The sequence below is a fragment of the Carica papaya genome, chromosome 4, assembly GCF_054855325.1.
Source record: "Carica papaya isolate Zhongbai chromosome 4, ASM5485532v1, whole genome shotgun sequence".
Taxonomy (NCBI): Eukaryota; Viridiplantae; Streptophyta; class Magnoliopsida; order Brassicales; family Caricaceae; genus Carica; species Carica papaya.
This window is the reverse complement of record NC_142312.1, coordinates 13,198,183-13,213,356: the sequence shown is the minus strand read 5'-3', so window position 1 is coordinate 13,213,356 and position 15,174 is coordinate 13,198,183. Positions and strand designations below refer to the sequence as shown.

Sequence of the window (15,174 nt, the reverse complement as noted above, 5' to 3'; positions counted from 1 at the left end):
GTGAGAAAAAGATGCTTAAAATAAAGTTTTTATTATCAGAAAGTTGGTGAATCTGAAGCTACGAGATAGACAGTCAATAGTAGAACACTTAAGTGAGTTCCAAGATCTGATAAATCAATTGAAAATTATGAAATTAACCTTATATGATGAAATACAAGCATTATTACTTTTGAGTTCGTTGCTAGATAGTTGAAAAACCTTAGTGGTATCTCTTAGTAACTTTGCTCCATATAGTGTTTTGTCTTCATCTATGATAAAGAATAGTCTCTATAATAAAGAGATTAGAAGGAAAGATATGGGCATTGATACCTCACAGGCCCTTATCACATAGAGCAAGGATTGAAGTAAAAGCAGAGATCCTAAAGGATGCAATAAAGGAAAATTCAGTTGTTATCATTGTGGTAAGAAAGGACATATGAAACGAAACTGCAGAATTTAAAAAAATGAACAAAATAATCAAAAAAATACAGATGATTAGAATACCACAATAGCTGTAACTGATAATGAAGAATTAGTTGTACTTTCTTTTGTTGAGTATCATGATCATATTTTGATCTTGATACTGAGTGGGTTATTAATTCAGCAACATCCTACAATACTACATCCAGGAGGGATGCCTTTACTATGTATAAAACAGAAAACTTTGGCAGAGTAAAAATGAGTAATACCAGTTATGCAGATATTGTGGGTATTGGAGATATTTATATGCAAACAAATGATTGTTGCACATTGACTCTGAAAAATGTGTGACATGTGCCTGATTTATGCTTAAATTTGATTTCTACACATGCTCTATATCTTGATGGTTAGTACAACTTATTTGGTGATAGAAAATAAAAACTCATCAAAGGTTCAATTGTGATTGCAAGAGGTAGACTATGTCATACACTGTACAAGACTCAAATGAAGATAATTAAAGATACTCTGAATGCAGCAAAAGAAGATGTTTTGCTAGATTTGTGGTATAGGAGGTTGGCTCATATAAGTGAGAAAGGATTGCAGATTCTAGCAAAGAAGTCTCTCATTTTCTTTGCCAAATGTATGAGTTTAAATTCTTGTGATGATTGTTTAAACGGTAAGCAACATAGAATTTCTTTTAACAATTCTTCTGAAAAAAATGAATGTACTTGAGTTAGTCTATTCTGATGTATGTGGTCTCATTGCTGTGAAATCATTAGGCGGTAATAGAAGCTTCACGAAAAGTTTGGGTATTTATTTTGAAAAAAAAAGATCAGGTTCTATAATGTTTCAAGCAGTTCCATGCTATCGTAGAAAAAAAAAACACTTTTAATGTGTCTTCGCAGTGATAATGATGACAGATATATTTTAAAAGAATTTGAGAATTATTGTTTACAACATGGAATCAGACATGAAAAGATTGTTCCAGGTATTCATCGACATAATGGTGTTGCTGAAAGAACAAATAGAACCATTCTAGAGAAGGTCATATGCTTGCTAAAAATGACTAATCTACAAAAACCATTTTTGGGATTCCACACTAGCAACTTGCTAGTTGATGAATCGATCTCCATCAGCTCCTTTAGATTTTGATATTACTCGGAGAGTATGGTATGGGAACAATGTCAGTTATTCTCATTTAAAAGTTTTTTTGCTGTAAGGCATTTATGCATGTCCTAAGGAGTAGAGACAAAAGCTTGATGATAGGACAATTTCATGTGTTTTTCTAGGTTATGAAGATATAGAGTTTGAGTACAAGTTATACGATCCAGTGATTAAGAAAGTCATTAGGTCGAGAGATAATTTTTTATAAACATAAGACCCTATTAGATTTTGATATATCTAATAAGACTACAAGTGAAGAGATTCATTTTCGTATGTTGATTCCTCCTACAATCAGAAATGTCAATAATGAAGAAGACTGAAGTGATTATGTATCAACATTAATAGATGTAAATGATGATGTTGAGCAGAGGGAACAACCCCCTCCACCTCAAATTATTGAAAAACCTTAAGTTAGAAGGTCAAGTAGAACACATCATTTATCTACTAAATATCCAAGTTCTGAGTATACTACAATTATTGAAGAATGGGAGCCACAAAGCTTTCAAGAAGTGCAGAATCAATGGATAAATGCAATGAAACAGAAGATGAGTTCTTTAAAGAAGATTCAGACTGATCTGGTAGACGTGGTGACCAAAATTCCTGAAAAGCATCAATCCTGCACCAAAACAGGGGGATTGAGTGAAAATTGAGTAATAGATGAGTGGATACCTCCCATGGGCGGGAGGGGGAGATTATTAAGATCCAACCCAAAGGGACATATTAGTAATTTAAAAAGAAAAGAAAAAAAAGAGAATTAGGGTTGCAGCTCATACACACATATATATATGTATGTTGCTAGATCAAGAAGAATAAGAGAAGAAAATTTTAGAAAAAGAGTGGTTGTACAGAAGAAAGAGAGAGAGAAAAAAAAGAAGAGAAAATGAAGAGAAAAGAGAGGAATGGTGTGTAATATATATGGTAGAGTGGTAGAGTGGCTGCCAAGAGAAGAAAAGAAAAAAGAAGTTGTCATTCTCTCTCATCGATGACATCATCATCGATATAAGCTATTTTGTCTTTTCTCAGGGAAGGTTAATTTGATTTTGTTTTTCTTTTTATTTTCTTCATCAACTTCTGCACAAAAATAGGTTGTTCTTTTGTTCTGGATTTAATCCTTGGTGGATTATCTTGTACTTATTTTTTGTTGATAGTGGATTTGATTCGGAGTTTGATCCGTAATTTTTTTATTTCACACTGAAGGATTTTCCACGTAAAATTATGTGTCTACTTAATTTTGGGCTTATTTGCTCATTATTTTTGCTCGATTGTGCATCAATTTAGTTTGAGATTATTATTATTAGTTCCTGCTAATTATTTTGATATTATTTTAATTTACACAATTAATTATATCCCTATTCGGGACCCGACATCAAGATCCTCTACTGAAGTAGAATATCGAAGCATAGGCTCAACTATATGTGAATTGTTATGGCTCTTTTATCTACTCAAGGCTTTTATGTTGCCTCTCACCTCTCCTATTCCTATTTTCTGTGACAACAAAGCAATAATACACATCACAGAGAACCCTGTCTTCCATGAACGCACTAAACACCTCGACATTGATTATCATTTTGTGTGTGATCATTATAAAACTAGATTCATTCAGCTTCAACATATCTCTAGTTGTGCAACTCGCTGACCTCTTCACCAAATCGTTCTCAGCCCCCTCTTTTCATCAGCTATTGTCCAAGTTGGGCTTGTGGGATATTCACCAAACTCCACCTTGAGGGGGGATGTAGAGTAACTAATTTCATTTAGCATTTTTCTATCTTTTAGAAATGTTGTGCATGGGTAGCTTAGCTATAAATAGTCTTTCTATTTTGAGAGTTTGTTATTTTGGTTATTCTTTTTTCTACAGCATGAGGTAACACATGCCTCACTATAACTATAGCTAGGCCTTGTAGATAAACAATTATTTCGTACCTTTGTAACTAGATTTTGGTGGAATGGAATAGAGGAATCATTTTCTCTCAAAATTTATTTATCTACATTAGTTGAACAATCTTGTTACTATACCTTTAATTGGGAAAAATTATCTGTCATAGAGTAGATATATGAGGATTGTTTTAGGAGCCAAAGTTAAGTTAAGGTTCATAAATAAAAAATGTCCCATGCTTGATGAAACTTCTCCATATTATGATAAGTGGATAAAAATGGATTATACGGTAATGTTTTGGATTTTGAACTCTATATCCAAGGACATTGTAGAAGCCTTTTTATACACCACTAGCTCTAAGCAATTGTGAGAGGAGACTGAGGCATAATTTGGTGAATGTAATGGACTTATTATTTATCATTTACAGAGGGGGAGATTGGTTCTATAACACAAGGTAGTCAAATTGTGATGCAATACTATAATAAGCTAAAAAGCCTTTAGGATGAACTGAGCTGCTTAGTGTCATTTCCTGAATATACATGTGGGACCGGAAAAACAATAACTAAAATGAATTCGTTCAATAAACTAATTTAATTTTAATGAGATTAAATGATTCGTATGATTATATAAGAAATCAAATATTGATGATGGAACATTTTTCCTATGTTAATAAAGCATATTCAATGGTGTTGAGGGTAAAAAAACAACAGGAAGTTCACACCACATACACAGACATGACAGATAATGTTGTGATTGTTAGCTAGGAATGTAATGTCAAAAAAGATAATAATATTAAGTTTATGCCCAAGAAGGAATTTAGGAAAGCTGATAAAGATTGTACACATTATGGTAAATATGGGCATATGAAGGAAAACTGTTTTAAACTTTCAAGTCATTATTCACACAGTGGACATAATAATAATGTTAAAGAAAACTATTTCAAGCTGAATGGTTATCCAGAATGGTACAAGGAATTTAAAGACAAAAAAGGAAGTAGATGGCCAATTATGTAGATACACCACTCAACTCATAAATAGATGTAGAGTTACAGAAGAAGATGGAGTGGAATTCTTCTCTAGTTGATATGGTGCGTACATAAATTAGCAAATACATGAAAGGGAAGTAGGTGGAGCCCAACCACGTAAATTTTGCCCATTTTAATGATTTTGTCAGTTCGATTGTCCACTATGCTTTTAGTACATTGTCTTTTATAGATAAAAATTCTTGAATAGTTGATACAAGAGCATCTAGCCATATGTGTGCAGATACAAGCCTCATCTCATATTTCACAAACATTGATTCACCTACATATGTCTTTTTATCTTATGGAACCGTCAAAATAGTTCAGCGTGTGGGAACAATAGCCCTTACCATCAAACTTCAACTACAAAACACCCTATATATGTTTGACTTTCAATTTTAACTTACTTTTTGTTAATAAATTAGTTGTTGATGCTCAATTGAAGTTTTTATTCTACCTTAACCACTTGTTTTGCAGGACCTGCAGAGTGAAGAGATTTTAGTAGTTGGGAAAGTTACAAAGAGATTATATATTTTGGATCAATCTTATTTTAGTTATAAGACAATTTCAGCTAATACAAAAACTCACAATGTTAGATTACAAGTTTTTAAAAGTATTGAACAAGATTATGTAAACAATATTTCTACACCTACTTTATCTCTTTGGCATCAACGGATTGGGCATGCATCTATAAATGTTTTGCAGCATATACCAATAAAAATTTCAATTCAAATCAAGCTTGTCCACTCTGTCTTTTATTTAAGCAAACCAGATTGTCGTTTCTAACCAATTTTTTTATCAATAACAAAACCATTTGATTTGTTGCATATTGATTTATAGGGTCCCCATTAAGTCGCCTCTTTAACTGAAGCATATTATATTTTGCCATAGTTGATGATTTTAATATATCATTATGGACATTTTTGCTTTAAAGTAAACATCAAACTTTTATTTTTCTTAAATCGTTTTTCAATATGATCCAAACTCTATATTAAACTTGGGTTAAAACTATAAGGACTAACAATGTGATTAAATTCCTAAACAATGAAGTCTCATCTCTTTTTATTCAAATTGACATCATTCACTAATGTACTTCTGTCTACACACACCAACAGGATGGTATACTTGAACAGAAACATATGCATTTATTAGAAATAGCTAGAGCACTCATGATTCAATCCAAACTTCCTTCAAAATTATGGGGTGATTCTATCCTCATGGCCACCTATAATATAAATAGGCTACCCGTTTCACTTCTATATTGGAAAACACTTTTGAAAAACTATATAACAAACAATTAGATTATCATAGGCTTAGAGTTTTTAGATCATTATATTTTGCCACTAACATTTTTCCTACCAAAGATAAATTTTCTTTTGATGGCCTTTAAATGTGTTTTTTTATACAATGTAGGCCAAAAGGCCTACAAAGTATATGACATTGATAATCACATAATATATTTATCTAGAGACATCATTTTTTCATGAATATGAATTCTATTTTTCTACATGTTCATCTAGAGATTATGAATTGTCTTTATCATTACTTGTTTCACTAACTGATGTTATACCTTCCCAACTAACACCATCTAATTTTTTATTAGACATAACACTTTCGCTAACTCCTACACCTAGTATATCATCTATATCTTCTTCAATTCAGTTTCAAACAACCTAGCTAGTGAGACACAATTCGAGATTGAGAAAACCACCAGCATGGCTAAATGATTTTGTCTCTCATGTTCATGACACTTGCATTAAACAATTTAATACCTATAATTTCTCTTATACTAATATATCTTCCAATACTATTAGTAATGCTTATACTCCTCCAACTTACCCTTTCCTTCATAATAACATATTTGACTTTTTTAGTTAATGTCTCTTTTATCAAAGAACCATATTCTTATAAGCATGCATGTATTCAAGCAAAATGGGTGTTGGCCATGTAAAAGGAACTTGATGTTTTAGAGGCTAATCAAACATGGATGCTCATTGATCACCCCCTATCTTCTCATCCCATCCATTCCTAAGCCTGCGAAGGAATGGGAAAGATGAGATGCCCTTCTTTGAGTTAACTTTTCTCATCCCGTCCATGCCTAAGCCTGCAAAGGAATGGGAAAGACGGGATGTCCTTATTTGAGTTAAGCTTCTCATCCCGTCCATTTCGAAACTTGTGAAGGAATGGGAAAGACAGGATGCCCTTCTAGAAGTTGCCCAGTTGACAAAAAATGAGGATTTATCTCATTTTTTTGTCGTAACAACTAATGGATCGGATCGAATTGCAAAATGAAAAAATTTGTACAAGTTATACCTTTCATCACCATTCTATGAAAAATCGTTATATATGAATATGTTAGATACCTACGACTCGATTAGTGAAGGTAAAATAGTATCTCTCTCCAAAAAAACATGTTTTTTTTACCACCGCAAAGAAAATATTTTGTTGCGAATGAACAAGATATTGAGGAATTGTCCATACGTAAAATCATAATTATTGATACAAGCATTTTCCACATATAAAGGAATCTTTTGTTGCAATAAAAGTAGAAGTAATGTGGATTATTCAAGAATTGAAGTCGATTTACTTTATAAAAAGAAGATATCAATGAACTTCCACGAAATGATTTCACGGGATTCAGCCAAAACCCCTTTTTTACCATTAGCAAGAACTTGTTTCAGTTGCATATCATAAGGAATTCTAACTACTACTTCAAATATAGTATCAGGAAGTACAGCTTGTGGAACCTCAATATCCACAGGCTTATTAGCTGAATGGCAATTGGCCCATACAATACGCCCTGTTGCTTATCGTGGATTTTCATAACCCTGCTGCGCAAAAATGGGATATGCATTTAAAATGGATGCCAATTATTATATATATCATGAGTAATATAGAAATGGATCAAGTAATCTCTTTCTTTATCCTAGAAAGGTTATTTCTAATTTGCATGGTCCAATGATTGATGCCAAAAATTTTTACAATAAAATTAGGTAGGTCACTAGTATGGTTCCCTATCCACAATTCTGCTATTTACTTCTATTCTGCCGCCCCTCTCTCTTAAAGCTACGGCATCCCACCGATCCTCGCATCGGCTCTGCTAGTTGGCTTTGCTATCAAGGCATAGCATTCTATGGACTCTTCCACCACGTCCAGAAATGGTATGCCAACACGTTTTCTCCTTAGCTAACCAAAGTCTTCTGATGGCAATAACCGCCTTTGCCGTTAAAAAGTCAACCGGTGTTCTCCCTACGCGGGTAAGACCCTACTCGTATTACCATGGTAATACGAGTTTGATATGTAATACGCCCATAGGGACGACGTCACACCAGACGTCCTGCTTTAACTTCCCCTGCTCCAACTTAGCAGCAGGGGCATCTTCTCACCCCTTACTCAACATAGGGGCCACTGCTCATGCCCTTTTTGGTCTGATTCGATAGGGCTCTGGATGAGGCCCTTACTAAAAAGGGCTGAAGCCCCAACTGATCCACCATCTCCGTGGACGCGCTATCTTATCCGAACTCCCAGCATCAATGATCATCTTTGCACTGGCCGATTCCGACATAGATTCGGAATACAGCCTTCCGTCTCCTCCTCCTTTCTGCTGACGTTGGCTCACGTTGCCACACAATCTAACGACAGCGAAACTTCCTATAGACAAGAAACCCATTGGCTCTAAAAGGGTATATAAGCTAAAATTTAATTTTGATGGTAGTATGGATAAATATAAAGCATGATTGGTCATAAAAAGATATAATCAGATTGCTAAGGTTAATTATTCATAGAGTTTTTCACTAATTATAAAATTGGTCACAATTCGTTTATTTATAGCTGTTGCAACTATTCATGTGTGGCTTTTGCATCAGTTTAATATAAACAATGTATTCTTATATGGGTTTGTTGAGGAAAAGGTGTATATGTCACCACCTAAAAGCTACACCAAAGCTAAACATGGTCATGTTTGTAAGTTGCTCAAGTCTTGTATGGCCTTAAACGAGCCTCTAAACAGTGGAACATTGGATTTACTAAACCATTGTAGAAGTTTGGGTTTCAACAATATTTCATAGATCATTGGCTTTTTGTCAAATCATCTTCTACCTCATTTGTGGCACTCTTTGTTTATGTTGATGATGTGTTTATCATTGGCACTAATGAAATAAATATTAATGCAGTTAAATGATTTCTTAATGCCTAATTCACCATTAAAGATCTTGGCTACACAAAAAAATTTCTTGGCATTGAGATGGCTAAGTTTGAAAAAGGTAAATCTCTCAATCAAAGAAAGTATATATTAGATATCTTACAAAATATAGATATGTTAGTTCAAAGCTAGTTTCTACTCCACTGCTAAGGAATTTTAAGCTTACTACAACAAGCACTCCTTACTCTAATCCAGAGCAATATCGAAGATTAGTTAACAAACTTTTATATCTTAATCTTACTCGGCTACATATAAGTTACACAGTTCAGCAATTAAACCAATTTGTTAGTGCTCTATATCCACATCATTGGGATGCTGCTACTCACCTACTTCGTTATCTAAAGAGTTGTCCTTCTAAAGGTCTTTTTTTCCCTACTTATGATTGTCTTCAAATAAAGGCCTACTGCAACGCTGACTGTACTTCGTGTATTGGTACTAGAAGATCCTTAACAGGGTACTGTATCTTCATAGGATCATCTCCTATTTCATGGAAAATTAAGAAACAATCTATCATTTTTCGTTTATATGTCGAAGCTAAATATTGCAATATGGGAATATAAACTACTTCTACTTTCCTACCTTCTTAAAGATCTTAAGCTTCCTCTCACTTCACCAGTTCCATTACTTTGTGATAATCAAGGCGCTACATCACACAAAATCCTATATTCCATGAATGAACGAACGAAGCATTTGGATATAGACTGTCATTTGGTTTGTGATCAATTCAAGCAAGGCTTTATACTTTCGTAACATGTTCCCTTTGCTTCCCAGCTGGCATATATGTTTACAAAGTCTCTTTATGCTCCAGTTTTTCATTGCCATTTATCCAAGTTGGATTTGTATGACATTCACTAAGCTCCAACTTGAGGGAGGATGGAAGATTATTGATGGTGTGTACAGTTTTTGTATTTGTTGCTGACGTGTAAAGTTTGTTATATTTATTTTCTATTCATTTGTGATGTTGTCTTTTAGCTGTAGGCGATTAGTTATCTTGTATATATACACTAGTGGTAAAACTCTGTTGTATAGGGTGTGGAAAACAGATAATAAAATTTTTGCCTTTTCATCCCATATTTTCTTCTATGCTCTATTATGTTATTCTTCTCTGCTTTGTTCTGTTCTGTAGTGCATTCATCTTCTTTTTCTCCCATATTTTGCTTGATTTTGTTTGTTATGCATTCCTTTTGTACATATTTTCAATTCTTTATAACTCATCATTGTACTAGCAGTAAAAGAAGTTTTAAGATAGATGAGAGAGAAGAGAAAAAAGATTTGGGTATAAATGGAATAAGAAGTTCAATTAAAGAGAACAAGACACAAGAAAAGAAAAGATTTCACTTCAAAAAGAGGGCTTTTATGGTTGGTATGTAGTGAAAGGAAAAAGAAAATAAAACAAAAGATATGTATGTTACTCAAGTAGAGAAAGTTGTAGAAACATAGAAAAAAGTTATAGAACATAAAGACAAAAATATAAAATATTAAGAGGAAATAAGAGGGGAAAAGTAGTAGTAACAAGGACTGAGGGCTCTAATAGCATTTTTCAAGATTCTAAATCCTGATTTGAGAAGGAATAGAGAAGAGAGAAGATATAAACAAATAAGAAGAAGAAGAAGAAGTTAGCTTTAGAGAAAGAAAATTGAAATTTATTCATATTTTCTTTGATATAAAACAATATTTTTTATAGCTAAAAATAAACTACTTAAAATTAAATCTTCACTAATATTCAGTAATCTTAACAACTCAGCTAATAAATAAGTATTAAAATAAGACTATCATCCTGAGGAATGTCAGATTTTGCCCTTGCTACAGATCACGAGGATTTTTTGTAATGAGAATAATTAGATTTTTATTTTTTATTTTTAATAATTCAAATAATTTCTTATATAACAGTCAATTTTATTACAATTAAAAACTATAATATTTTTCTTAAAAAAAAAAAAAAAAAAAGGGGAAAAGAATTAAACCCAATAAGTCAACATTTAGCTGAACCCAAATTCTAAGATCGCCTTTTTTTTTTCATCTCAACCATCTAAATTAACTAAGCCCATACTAGTTAAAACCTAAAAGCCCATGTTCGTCATCTTACGCCTTACACCCTAACCCTAGGCTACACTCACCCTTTACATCTTCTCCAAACCTAAGCCCTTATTATACCAAGAACAATGTCACCAGTTAACTTCCATATATGCAGCTCCCAGCATAAATCATTTACAAATAAGAACTCATCACTGGGTTCCCAGGACCCTACTCACTGCTTATTGTCCACTAAAAATAAACCCAGCAATGCAAGAACTCAAAAGTGTTTATCATCAACATCAACAACTGAAATGCAATACATCGTGTTGATCTTCTATCATGTTTATCAGGAAATATAAGGTGTACCTGTAAATTTTAAACAAACAATTTGATGAAGAACCTATGTCAACCATCTCTCTCTCTCTCCCTTTCTTTGTCGTTCTATGATGAAACGGAGGTTGACTAATCCTTCCATCCCTCCTTGTTCAGCCGTCGAGAAGCAAGGCCCTTGGAGGAAAGACTTGGAGTAACAGGCGTTGTGGGTGCTTTGGGAGCTTCCTCGTCATCCCAACTATCACCCCAACTGTCATTCCATCCATCATTCGTGTCCGAGTCTGCCTTTGTCCCCCCACAATCTGGGAACTCCATATCAAGCCTTTGGTATTTACCAACATTGCTTGAGACCTGCCTACGACGAAAAGTCATGTACATCCAAGCTGATGCCAGAATCAGAAGGGAAGCAAAGATAACAAATGCAATAACAGGGATACGTGACTGATGGATTATGTATGTGGACTGGGTAGAAGTATGGGATTCCTTTGCAAGATTGCGTGAAATCAAATCCTTGAAATCAAGGCCGCAATGGCCTTCTCCAGCTGTTAAAACAATCAAGTTACCTGTTCCTCCATCTTTAATAGAAACCTTCACCTGCATCATTTGAATATACAGTGACTATTTAGGTTGATTATGATTAACTTTTTCACGTAAAAGCTCGAAATGGTAACTTCTTACAGACAACTTATGCTGAATGTCATTATACATAATTGATATCCTAGCATTTAATAGACATCTTCTAAGACAGATATTCAACTAGAAACTCCCAGACCTCCAAGAGAAAAATATTAAAAAAGAAAAAAACCGAAGATCAAGCTTAGTTCATTTCCCATTCCATTCCCATTAATCTTGGTACATGTTGTTTGTGTTGCAAGTCTTAGTATGTACTTACAAAATGATTTTTATATTTGAATTTAATTAACTCCAATTCCAACCTTGACTTCTGACAACATGATACTTGTGTCAATGGATATCATAAATTTTTTCCTTTCTTTCTTTCACTTTTTTTTGTCTTTCAAAAGACCTAACCTTCCTACATAATTTCATAACTTTCTTTCCATAGTGATCGTATAGTAAGCAGAACCTCTGATATGGTTAGGACGGACTTGCCATTCATGTGCAAAAAGACTAAATATCACTGAAAGCTATCTTAATGGATTTCGGTCATTTATTACTACCTTCCTGTCTTCTTTCTCTTGAAGCTGAACTTCAGTTTTCTCTAACCGGACAAAGTCAGGAGCAGATATTTTAATGTTAAGAGGGCTTTTCCCCTTGTTCTGGATTAAGAGGGAAAGATCTGGTGACTCTGCATCAAGTACAGACATTATATTCAGAATTTTCCATGTTAACTGAACAGACCAAAAGAGGAAGGAGGGAGGAGGAGAAGAGAAAGTAACAAAAATATATGAAAGTTTCACACCCCATAGAGCAATTCTTTAACTATAACAAATGTGTGAACACAAAACCAAACTGCATCACCAATTTGGATGTGAAAGAAGCTCCAAACTCTATTTGGTACATAAGGAAAAAAACACCAAGATATATATCACATTCCTTAGTAATCACATAATTTAAGAATTGCAAATGAATCACTGAAAGATATTACATATTAATAAAACAAGATGGCAAATTTCTTAAAACATTAAATTTGTAATGTATGTCGATATCATAATTCAAATAATACAGAATGGGCTATATCTGGATTGCCTAAATAGATTAGAAATTATAATCTATTGAGTACAATATTCTATAATTATTCTTTTATTTTAAAGAAAACAATATTCTATCATTATTGTTTTGGTAACTTTAGAATTTCATTCTTTTTAGTATTGGGTTTCTTATTATTCTTAGTAGTAATATTTCATAATCTTATTCTTCCTCTAGTCTAATCCTATCTAGGAATATTACCTAGGAAGTATTACAAATATCTTCGTCACTTTGTGGTACGAACTTCAGTGATTCAATGAAATACTTTGAGGGTTTCTAAAATTCTGATTATGTGATGTAATCAGATTCTTGTGATGCTCAAGAGTTCTTAGATGCGATTTCTAAGAAACCTAGCGTAACATTTATATTTTTTTTTGTTCTCAAATTCCTCAATATGCAAATTAAACTTTCCTAGATTGCATGGCAGACCTGATCCCCATGTTCAATACAAACAAGAAAATCATGTAATCCTAATCCTAATTCACCAATCAAAAGCTCAATGATTCAAGACCACTTTCCGGCATGCTCAATCATTGTGACCATTGGCATTTTTTCTCCCAAGATGCACAAATTTGCAGACTTTCTACAGAAAACAAATTGGCACAGCAAACAGAATGAAGGAAAATATCATAAACAACTAATACAAGCCACAAATTAGTAACCGAAAATATTCCCAAAACAGAGAAAGGATACCATTTCCCGGAACCCTTAGACATGCGACAAACTTATCCTTCTCATCCGTACACATATTAGATGGATCACATTCCTCGCCACGGGCCCCTTCTTTCCTCGAAGGTGTCCTGAACTTTGTTTTCACCTCATGTCCCTTCTCTTTGGTCCCTTCCTTTTGTTCTACTATATCACCTGGTTTCCCTTTTTTCTCATCATGCTGGCCTTTAGATTGATTACTTAAATCAATCTCTCTCTTTTGAACATGATCCGCTTCTTTTGCGGCCGGCTGATCATCTAAATTAGTCTTATTTGTGGCATTCTCCATTCCCTCCTTAGATCCATCCAATTGATGCTTTTCATTTCCCTTTACTATGTCTACACCAGTAGAGTTCTGAACCAAATCGGATTCAACATTTGATCCAATGGTGGAATTTATATTTGAATCTAAACGACTCTTTGCAGTTACATCCACCTACATTGAGCAACTTATTTTAATGAAAAGATTTCAAGACTTAGTCTATTCGAATAAGAAAATACACTCCTGTTGGGTTTTAAAGCCGTGATATTTACCTTTGTATCGTCAAGAGAGCAATCAACCGCCACAAGTAGCAGGAAAAGACCCATCAAAAGAACACGATTCCTGTCCATTTCTTAAGATAAATCCACTTCAATATGCTACAAAAGGATCCTATTTCACATTATTAAACGTGAGAATTTGAAACCAGCAGACACATACTTCAGAAATTAGTAAAAAGCTTGAAAATACTAACCCCGAAAAGATGACTGTTTCCGCCCATTTGTTCCGAGTTGTTGTAGTATTCATCTCCACAGACGATCTATTTCTCGTCAAGCTAAGCTACCAGCTAAAAATTAGTACCGAGTGTAGGATCATTTGGAAGTTAGGGTTTAACGGCGACAAGAAATGAGGAGAAACAGAGAGGGAGAGCAATTGACCAAAAGTTTGTGCCGCCTACGACCCTTGCGCGTGGGGAGTTGAATGTGGTTATGAAATCTTGATTTTGATATATAAATAAAATTAGTAATTAAAGGGAATTTAATTTTCAAAATTCTAATTTAAAATCATTCTGATGAAGGAAAGACTTAAAATGTCTTTAAAATGCTTAATTTAATCAATCTAACATATTAATTGTTCGCCTAATGAATAAATAAAAATAATGAAAAGTAATAATAACATTAATTAAAAGTATTTATCAAACACATAAAAAATTATTTTTACCCACAATGTATATGATTTTTTCAAGTAATGATTTTAACCCAAATTATATATGATTTAAATATGGATTTTGATTAAAAACTTATACGTTACGTAAAGTGTATAAAAATTGTGTTCTAGAAATTGTCAAACCTTCAAAAATAGATTGTCATATTTTATTTTTAGAATTGTATTAATTAATAAAATGCTAGAATATTTTTATTTCATCGTTAACTTCCAAAAAAATATTTAAATTGCACTATAAATTTTTTCTTTAGATTTAATTAACCATAAACTTTTAAAAATTTTCAAATTGTACATCGACCATTATTGTCATTAATGCAACCAATAGCGCCTACATGGGTTTGTTTATATACATAAACAAATATCATGTAGACGCCATATTTTCACACGTGACAAATATAAGTTTAGGTCAAGATACAACTATTTATACAGCCGAAAGCTCACATGTCTTTCATTTTCCCTCTATAGCAGATCATGTTCGAAAGAATGGCACCTTGGTATGTCCCGTCCGTAATGTTACTTGAAAAAATATCCCTCTCTTTATCGCCCAC

General features: G+C 33.4%; 1 protein-coding gene across 4 annotated transcripts; it reads right to left on the bottom strand.

Annotated features, from left to right (window-relative positions):
• Positions 1-10,823: 10,823 nt before the first annotated feature.
• Positions 10,824-14,397, bottom strand: LOC110812378 (uncharacterized). 4 transcript variants are annotated; one of them, XM_022039146.2, is made up of 5 exons: positions 14,157-14,397; positions 13,957-14,074; positions 13,408-13,858; positions 12,186-12,313; positions 10,824-11,601 (listed from the first exon to the last, which is right to left on the bottom strand). In XM_022039146.2, the coding sequence occupies exons 2-5, from the start codon at positions 14,032-14,034 to the stop codon at positions 11,137-11,139; spliced, it is 1,122 nt and encodes a 373-aa protein (XP_021894838.1). In that variant the 5' UTR covers positions 14,035-14,074; positions 14,157-14,397; the 3' UTR covers positions 10,824-11,136. The 4 variants fall into 4 exon arrangements, with proteins under 4 accessions (XP_021894838.1, XP_021894839.1, XP_021894840.1 ...); XM_022039147.2 differs by having other exon boundaries at positions 13,957-14,061; XM_022039148.2 differs by having other exon boundaries at positions 13,957-14,036.
• Between the last annotated feature and the right edge of the window lie 777 nt (positions 14,398-15,174).

What these genes read in the sequence shown, in the direction of transcription:
- LOC110812378 (XM_022039145.2), bottom strand. Translation starts at nt 14,209, where the DNA reads ATGAATACTACAACAACTCGGAACAAATGGGCGGAAACAGTCATCTTT. An exon ending in GAAACAGTCATCTTTTCGGG is followed by an intron (nt 14,027 to 14,156) that starts GTTAGTATTTTC and finishes AGAAATGGACAG; the next exon opens with GAATCGTGTTCTTTTGATGG. An exon ending in TCTAAGGGTTCCGGGAAATG is followed by an intron (nt 12,314 to 13,407) that starts GTATCCTTTCTC and finishes TACTTGATGCAG; the next exon opens with AGTCACCAGATCTTTCCCTC.